The sequence below is a fragment of the Antrostomus carolinensis genome, unplaced genomic scaffold (genome assembly GCF_000700745.2).
Source record: "Antrostomus carolinensis isolate BGI_N321 unplaced genomic scaffold, ASM70074v2 scaffold22468, whole genome shotgun sequence".
Taxonomy (NCBI): domain Eukaryota; kingdom Metazoa; phylum Chordata; class Aves; order Caprimulgiformes; family Caprimulgidae; genus Antrostomus; species Antrostomus carolinensis.
In genome coordinates this window covers 18,910-28,179 of record NW_010332900.1, presented here as the reverse complement: position 1 = coordinate 28,179, position 9,270 = coordinate 18,910, and the positions used below count along the sequence as shown (strand labels likewise).

Genomic DNA, 9,270 nt, shown 5'->3' with positions numbered 1-9,270 from the left:
GGTTCAGCCTGCAGGACCAGCTTGCTAGGGTTGCATAACAAATTTTCTGGGATCACATCCCAGGCCAGCCTTGGGCACCCTAGCAAGAGAAGTCCTTGCATGTAGCCCTTAGGCCACACAGGATTTGCTGGATGCTCCTTTGACCCACCACGTGGGACAAGTGATTTATCAGTGCTGTGGCAAATGTCCCCACAAAGAGTGATGCATGGGGGGCTGCAGGGTGACCTCTCTTCCTTGTTATCTCCATCCTAGATGTGGATGAGTGCCTGGAGAAAAGCGACGAGGAGCTGGCATGTGACCACTACTGCCACAACTACATTGGCGGGTACTACTGCTCCTGCAGGTTCGGCTACATCCTCCACTCCGACAACAGGACCTGCAAAGGTACCACCCAGCCACAGCTCGGACGTGGGGACGGTCACACAGAGAGGTCCCTGAACGGGCAACAGACCTACCAAACACAGGCAAAACTGCCCTCTCTTGCTGCCAGGAGGGACGAGGTGCCTCTTTCCTTACAAACCAATATCCTGAGACTGGAGAGCGCCTAAGCTTCCAGTCCTCTTGTATGGGAAGGGTATGTGGTTTCTGCCATGGGTTATGCTAAGCCCTCTAGACCTCCTCAAGTCAGAGAAATTAAAAGATTTAGTGTCTGCTCTGAATCTGCGTCATGTAGATTAGCTGGGATTAGTTCTCAGCCCAGGACCCTCTATGCCCCAGGCATATTTGGAGGTTGGCTGTGTGAGGTTCTTTCATGGACCCATATTCAGAGTCCGTGGACCACCCAGCAGACCCCACTCAGCTGGGAGGGCTCCTGAGTGTGGTCAGGGCTGGGATGTGGCTGGCAGGGCCCTGAGAGAGCCGTGGCTGTGTTTCAGTGGAGTGCAGTGACAACCTCTACACCCAGAGGAGCGGGGTGATCACCAGTGCTGACTTTCCCAGCCCCTACCCCAAGAGCTCGGACTGCCTGTACCGCATCGAGCTGGAGCAGGGTTTCTTCATCACCCTGAACTTTGAGGACAGCTTCGACGTGGAAGACCACCCCGAGGTGACCTGTCCTTATGACTACATCAAGGTGAGCTGGGCTCTGCACACTCCTGTCCTGCTCTCCTGTTGTTTCCCTGGTGCCCTGGTGATTGGACCAAAATTGCCCCAGTCTAAACAGGGGTGGTGAAGCCAGCAGGAGCCCTGTGCTCAGTTGAACCCATGTCTCTTACCACATCTGATTTTGGCCTTCTCCGCCAATGCTGACCCTCTTTCAGTTCATATCCCCCCAACACATGGTGCTTAAGCCCCACTGACCCCACTGCAGCCCCATCCCTCAGGATGAAGCGATCCTCAGGGATCAAAGCCACCTACTCTTCTTTCCCTTGGCAGATCAAAGCTGGCCATAGGGAGTTTGGCCCTTTCTGTGGAGAGAGGTCCCCAGGACGGATTGAAACCCAAACCAACAGTGTGCAGATCCTCTTCCACAGTGACAACTCGGGAGAGAACAGAGGCTGGAAGCTGTCGTACACAGCAATTGGTAACTCCTGCTGCTTTCCTCCATTTGCTGGGCTTGGGCAATGGGAAGGGCTTTTTGAACGCTGCAGGTGGAGACCATGACTTTGGTGGCCCATGATCCTGTCTCCAGAAAGTGTCTATCCCAGGAATCACAGGAGAGGAAGAATATAACATGGAGTCCCTCCATCAAATAATACTTTTTTTTTCCTATGCCAGATGGGCACGGAAACAAGACCACATTGCAAAGCAGTGTGGTTTTGGGCAGGATAATTGTAAAAGCTACTGTTATTAGCTCCCAGCCTTGTAATACCCAAAGCCAGGAGCAGCTCAGGACTAGGGGAAAGACCTGGATCCTCCACTCCTTCTAGGAGGAGAGCCCGGCTGAGCAATGTCAGGACAGGTTAATAGCAAGAGCAGGGCAGGGATGCTCAGACCCTGCTACAGGGACTGGGTGTCAGAGCTGGGACTCTCCATTTCCTCCATTTATTCAGCTGAGTTTTGTTTTTCTTCATTTGTTCTTTATTCAAAGGAAACCCATGCCCACTGGTGCAACCACCAATCAATGGGAAAATCGAGCCTTCCCAAGCCAAGTACACCTTCAAAGACCAGGTTGTCATCAGCTGCAACACTGGTTACAAAGTACTGAAGGTATGAGGTGACAGTGGGGAGATGGGAACCTGGGTAGGAAAGGGGGGATCCTTCCTCCCAAAACCATTGCATCTCCGTTTGAGAGAATGAATGCAACCCACACACCATCCTTACTACCTTGACAGGTGCAAGGACAAAGCCTCCTCTGAGAGCCACCAATTTTCCGTCCCAAAGACACAGAGGAAGAGAGGAGATGGCACTTTTCCTGAGCCACCCTCTCATCATCCCTCCAGAGACAGCCAGTTCACAGGATGCCAGACTTGGCACCTCTGCCAGAGAAAATGTTAGCAAAAGCCCCAGGGGAGCTACCAGGGCTCTGTCTGCTCCCCACCTCGGCAGGCACTGCCTCAGCTTCCCAGGCAGCCCCGCAGAGGCCAGTCAGTCCTCCGGGACTTTGGGACAGCTTTGGCAAGTCAAGAGGGCCAGGATTTTGGCAGGCCCTTTCCAGGAAACAGCTGAGAACCACAGGGAGTGTGGGTGACTCATGGAGTGGCTGTCTTCCCTCCAAACCAGTAGCTCGCTTTGACTTCCGACATGGCACTGGGTATTTATTTCTCTGATGTCCTCCCAGACTCATCCTTTATGCAGAGCTGCCTCCCTACCCAACTCAGCACCTAGAACAGGAATAAACCTCTCCAGTTCTTTTGCATTCACCATGCCACTGTGTTGCTGGCAACAAGAAAACTCTGCAAGTTTGTAATGATGATTTTATTGCATCTTTCAGCTAGAACAGTCCTCTTCCAGGGGAATCTGGCTATATCTTGACTAAATCACCAACAAATTGACCTTTTATGGAGACACAAATTTCCTTGCTTTGTACATTGACGATGCTTTTTTGCTGGCATCTCCTGCACAGGATAACCTGGAAAGCGACTCCTTCCAGATCGAATGTCTAAAGGATGGGACCTGGAGTAACAAGATCCCTATCTGCAAAAGTAAGGACACCCTTCCCCACACTGCCAATGTCCTTTTCCCGTTGAAATCATTCCATGCTAAAGGGAGCTGCCGTGCCAGAGCAGAGTTCCTTTCGCAGATACGCAAACCCAGCCAGAGAGGCTACGTAACTCTGCAAAGCTCTTTTGGCTCATTCTTGGATAACATAACGGGGCTCACTCCAAATGCCACAAGCAGGAGGTTGGTGCTTTTATTTGGATTACTCATATAACTTGATTTGTGAGCCGCTTTGCCTTCTCCCTGTCAAAGAAAGAGCAACCCTGGCTCTTGGGACCTGGCTCTGTTGGATATATCTGGGACAATCTGGGATAATCTGGTTCCTTGTCCAAATTTCATTCCCAATGGGAATACTACTAAGACCCTGGGCATTAGAGAGGTCCCAGGTACTAGCTGGTCAGCTAAGTGAAAGGGGAGAGAAAGGTTTTCCAGATATTTACAAACCTCAAAATGGGAGAAAAGGATAGAAGGAAGGAGATGCCATTTGAAAGAATGGGTGATGATTTGCATCATCCCTTCTTTCATCTAACCCAGCTCCTCTCTTGGATCAGGCTTGGGAGATGTACCTGATAACACCTTTTCCCTTTCCCCCAAACACCCTCAGCCCTCAGGAAGGCTCTCATTTCTGCTCAGTCTGCTGTAAGGCTGTCCCAGAGAGAAGAAAAGCAGCAAACACATTCAGAGAAAATCCCAAGGCCTTCCCAGAGAGGCAGGACAAGATGCTTTCAATGGATATTGGGATCCAGGCTCTCGTCATCAGGGCAGATCCTTTTTCTTTTAATAATATTGTGGATTTTACCTTAGGAGAGTATTTCTGGGTTTTAATTAATGTTTTCCACTCAAAATGGAAGCTGGGAGGCCCTCAGATCAGCTAAATAGATTCAGATCTGAAAAGGCTCCTTAGAAAGTATGGGGTCAGTGATGTCTCTACCAAGGAACTCCCCACTCCTACCACTCTCACTACTACAGTCACCCATGGATTTTATCTGTCTTGAACAGTGATCAGATAAAAATTGGCATTGTCTAGAAAAATATTTTTAAGCCCCAAAAGTATTTTTTGGAGAAAATGGAAATTATTACCTGCATTATTCCAGCCAGGCTGGAACTGATCCCTTCTTGTGTAATATGACTCACTACACTAAATTTCTAAGACTTCTTTTGGACAGCCAAGAAGCCCCTAAATGGGCAATTCAGGCCTCCAAAGTGCAATGCCTCCCACCTCCCCGCGATGTCTGGGAGAGGCAAGGCACAAGTGAAAACAGTTTTAGAAAGCAATGCAGAAAATAGAAAACTTCTCAGCTAAGGTGGATAAAATCCAGCTCCATGGCTTGGTGAGGCTAAAAACAACCCCACTGTCCCAGGTCACCCTGGCTGAGCAGAGCGAGTGGGTCCCCAGCATGGCCATGGCTCTGCTGGCACCCACGGCACCCTGGCACAGCTGGCTGGGTGCTCAGTAACGATTTCTGGTGTTTTGGGGGCTGGGTTTCCTGCATGCCTCTCTCTGCTCATCTACTAATTGGGCTTTCTCTCTCTGCTTTCCTCCTTCCCCTCTGCTTTCGGTGCAGCTGCAGATAGAGCCGACAACCAGACAGAGGGAAGAGCCGGCTCGGAGCAAGTGGCCGCGTGAGGCTGGTGCCGGCCACGCCGCCCCGGTGGGCAGCCTGTCTCGATGCCTCTCTTTGATCTGTCCGGTACCCAGGGCAGGTCACCTTTGCCCCTGGCCCGGCCAAATCCATCTCCATGGCTTGTCTAACTGGCATGGCACTCTTAACCCTTCCACGCCTGGTGCTTTCTTAACTCCGTCTCGAGAAGGGGGAAGGAAATTTGGAATCAAGCCCCTCTTTCCTGCTGCTGTGCCATCCCATGGGAAGGGTGCCTGCCTGGCCCAGGGACCACTGCCCAGGGACCATGCGCTGCCGCCAGCTCCCGGCACATCCTTCACATCCCTCCCTCTCCGCTCAGATGCCTCATCCCAGCTCGGCTTCCCCTTCAAGGCAGCGGCTGTGCAAGGAGAGTGGCATGGCTGCCTGGTCGGTTGGTTGTTTGTTTGGATTCAGCCTCCCACTGCCCTTCCTCCCTGGCCCAGTGTCACAAATAAGAAACACTCCTTCCTCTCCTCTCTCCAAGTGTCCTGGCACCTTTCAGACCCTCTGGGCAAGGAGGCCTGGAGAACAGGCTGGCATCACCAGCCCCTTCCTGCAGGCACCAAGCCCTGGCACCAGCACAGAGGGATGGATGCTCCTCTGCATCCCCTTTGCTCTCCACTGCTGGCATGGCAGAGGTGAGGACAGGCTGGTCTCGGGCTGGTTGTAGCTGAAGGAGGTCCAAGCCCAGCATCTGGCCCCGTCCATGTCCCCAAGAGCCCCAGGCATAGAGCCCAGGTTCCTTGAGGCACTGGGGGCTTCACTGGGAGGATGCTGGGATGTGGACCAGAGGAAGTGCATGTTGGGGAGTTTGGTCCCTACAAATATGATCTCTGATCCTACAAATATGGAGATGCTAAATGGCCCCTTTCCCAAGGGAAAAGTCTGGAAAGGCTCACAGCACAAACTCCCTCCCCTCACTCCTCCAGCAGGACCCAAGGCACTGCTGGGGCAACACCTCTGTGCAAGAGCCCATTCTCCAGGCATCAGGTCTGCCCCAGGCCTGAGGGTCACACAGGGAGGGGAGGGCCAGTGGGTGCTCCCGGCAGCCATGAACAACCCAGAGCAGCTGTGCAAACCAGGCTGGTCTCCCAGCATCCACTCCCTCCTTACTGCAAGCCCCAGCATCCCCCAGGGCCTTGTTAAGGTCCCACAGTTGCTGGCACCATGACACAGGAGCACCATGTGTCCAAGCACCATGGGAAGACAGAAGGAAAGTTCAGGCCAGCCAGGGACCCCCAAGGCTGGTAAGAGGTGTCGGTGTCCCCTTCTCTGTCCCTCTGCAAGGCATGGGTACCCAGAGCCTCCACCCAACCTGGCTGCACCCACACACCCATCCCATCACCCACTGTTCCTTCAAGAGGAGTGGAGGGGACCCCGGTGAACAGTGAGCTGCAGTGGTTTGCCATAAACCAGGCTTTTTTTACCCAAGCTGCTAGCTAACCCTGAGCATCAATACATGTCCCTAGTGCCAGCTACTGCTTCTAGTGAACTCTCTCTTCGTTAGCTTGGATTTCTGTGTGAGGAGTTAGGCCTCCTGTCCTCACCCCCTTCCCATCCTGGAGAACATGGAGACCCACAGAGCTCACGTCATCCCTGATCCACAGGACCTGCTTTCTGCAAAGTCACCCATCCCCTACTCAACCCCTCCTCTTAAATGTGGCAGAACCCAGCTCCACAGCACGGCACATCCCAGACAGGATCAGACCCCGGTTCCTGTCCTCCCCTGGAACAGGTCCCCAAGGACGGGGCAGAAGGAGGCTGCACAGCATCACCTGAGTGTGCTGTGATCTGCCCACACAGTGCAGAGCTACAGCTCCCACAGGATGACTCCTGGCTTTGGTGGATGAACCACTTTGCAGCCTGGGGTCCTTCCTGGGGTGGGTGGCACAAACCCAATCCAGGGGACAAGCAGGGGAGGAGAGGCTGGGCAAGGCACTGTGAGGGAGAAAAGGGACCATGGACAGGCCATGGGAAAGGGCAACAGCACCCTGGAAATCCTTCTCCCTCCACCAGACCCTGAGCCCACACCACGGATGGTGAAGCAGAGTCAAACCTGCCCATGTCCTGGGGGATGGAGCAGGTAGGACCTCACCCATGTCTGCTGGTCTTCCCCCTACATACAGACAAACCAAGCCACGTTCTCAATGTCCCTCATCTCCTGCTATCTCAGGACAGCCAGGACCTAGGGTTGCTCAGCCTGAGCTGCAGATGCTTATCAGCAGTGTTTGCTGAGCAAGACCCAGAGAAGAAGAGATGGGGCCGTGTTCTCAGCAAAGCCTTGTGCATAGAGGAGCTCCCCTGATGCATGGGGTAGGTTAGCTAATCACTGCCTCCATTTGTAAGGGGTGCAAAGACATACTCCAGGAGCATCTCCCAGTGGCTCTCACCTGCCAGTGCAGGTTTTTTCCCCTCACAAAGGTATAGCAGAGAGATATTGCACTTACTAAGTGCTCAGGAGGGGCTCCCAGCATGGAGGCCTCCACCAGTGTGAGTGGTATTGGCCGTACAGCCTGCAGGCAAGCCGTGACATTGGTGTTCAGAGGTGTTGGACACATGCACTGTCTTTTCAGGGTGGCCATGGAGAGGTTTCACAGGGCCAGGCTGCCCTGCCTGGGGACAACAGCCTCCTGCTGCCACCTGAGGCCATGTCAGGCTGTGTCCCCTGCAGTGCCCTAGAGAACAGGGATACAGGACTATACGGGCCCTTGCTCTGCACCATAGGACCATCATCACATGCCAAAGCCCAGTGTCACCTGCTCGCTGGCTGGCTGGACACCCCAAGAAACAGAGTTCAACTCCCACTTCTGTGTTGGCTTTCAGTTGCTGACTGCAAAGCGCCACCGGAGCTGGAGCACGGCTTTGTCACCTTCTCCTCCAGGAACAACCTCACCACCTACCGAGCAGCCATCCAGTACCACTGCCAGCACCCCTACTACCACATGGCCCCCAACAGCACCGGTGAGCGGTGGGGCCGGGCCACGTCCCCATGGCACAGTGCGGGTGGGCGTGCGTTCGGAAGCGGGGGGAGCTTGGGATGCTCTGCAAGCAGCAGGCTATGGATGTAGCCCTCACACATCATACCCTGCATCTGCAATGCCTGGATGGCCACACTGGCCACATCCTGCTCCACAATGAGGTAGGATGAAGTTAGCACTACCTGGTGCTTTGCTCTCATATTTCACAGCCTTGGCAGAGCAATGTGGTTGTTCTGTGCTCTGCCTTTTCACCATGCAGTCTGCTCCCTATAGTATATAAAATATTCTGTCTCTCTGTGAAAAGAGTTGCTGCTGGAGGGAGTACCAGGTCCAGCAGCCCCAGAAAGGGCTCCACAAGACTCCTCATCCTAGCATTCCAATGTCCAGAGTAGCCAAAGCTGAACAAACAGCAGTGGGATCATGGCAGGCTGAATTTCCACCTTCTGGTCCACAACTACAGAGACACCACAAGGTGCTTTGCCAAGTACCACAGGTCTCTGCAGCCTTCAGACCCAGCTCTGGGCAGCAGCAGGGGTATGCACACGCCCCAGCCCTTCTTCCTCCTTTTCCCTCAGCAAGCAAAGCCAAATTATTTCGTCACATTCCTGTCTCCCTGCTCATATCCCCCTGCACACCCGCTGGCCCCGTGCATCTGGTCCCAGCATCCGGCATGCATTAGCAGGACGGGCACTGGCAGCTTTGATGGGGCAGCAGCTGCCAGCTGAGGCTGAGAGCACAGCACAGCCCTCCAGACATCTCGAGGCAATGAAACTGAGGATGGTGGCACAGAGAACGTAAAAGGGAGGACACCTCCTGCTCTGGAAAAGGGTTCAAAGTGTCCTCAGCTGAGCAACATCTGCTCACTGCAAAAGACACCTCCTCATGCCAGGGCCACAGCCCAGCTAATGCTTTGCTCTCTTCCAGCCACCTACACGTGCGACGCAGCGGGGGTATGGAGGAGTGAGGAGCTGGGGACCAAGCTGCCATCCTGCCAACCAGGTACTAGTGCTGGGGCGGCCAGTTCCTGCAGCAAGTGGTGTGGAGCACGGACGTGAAGGGGGTGAATGCCTCCATGCCTGACCTGACCTCCTGCATGCCTAGGCAGGAGCACTGCTCCCTGATGACAATGTCGTACGCCTTGGCTATACGTATCCAGCTGCTGCAATGTATGGCGGGAGGGTGACGGGGCCACAGGCCTCCTGCTATCCCAGCTGGCCCAGACAGTCAGGGTGCAGTGGTGGCACTGGGCAGCAGTGGTGAGGGCAGGTCTCCCTGGCAGTATGGGGCAGCAGTAGGGTCACAGCCATCCCGCTGTCAGGGCTCCCCAACTTCCGAGCTCCAGCAGACAAAGAAACCAGCAGCCCCAGGGCAGAGCCCACTGGCCACGTTGAGCCCCCAGCATCAGCCTCCGGCCAAGGAGCTCCAGCCAAGGACAGGGCATTATTACCTGCCCAGTGCCGCTGGCTGTCAGCTCCCGTTAGCAGTGTGTCCACATGCAGAAGCAATTAGCACCTCTCCAAGTCTTGCAGAAAAACCCAGCAGCTTCACAG

General features: G+C 54.3%; 1 protein-coding gene across 1 annotated transcript in view; it reads left to right on the top strand.

Moving 5' to 3' along the window:
• The window catches only part of MASP1 (MBL associated serine protease 1), a 26,424-nt gene that overhangs the window by 12,068 nt on the left and 5,086 nt on the right, over window positions 1–9,270 (top strand). The window contains exons 5-11 of the mRNA XM_010173690.2: window positions 250–384; window positions 876–1,072; window positions 1,375–1,522; window positions 2,030–2,148; window positions 3,005–3,083; window positions 7,566–7,703; window positions 8,645–8,719. Coding sequence (XP_010171992.2) covers window positions 250–384; window positions 876–1,072; window positions 1,375–1,522; window positions 2,030–2,148; window positions 3,005–3,083; window positions 7,566–7,703; window positions 8,645–8,719 — 891 coding nt within the window. The remainder of the gene's footprint in view (window positions 1–249; window positions 385–875; window positions 1,073–1,374; window positions 1,523–2,029; window positions 2,149–3,004; window positions 3,084–7,565; window positions 7,704–8,644; window positions 8,720–9,270) is intronic.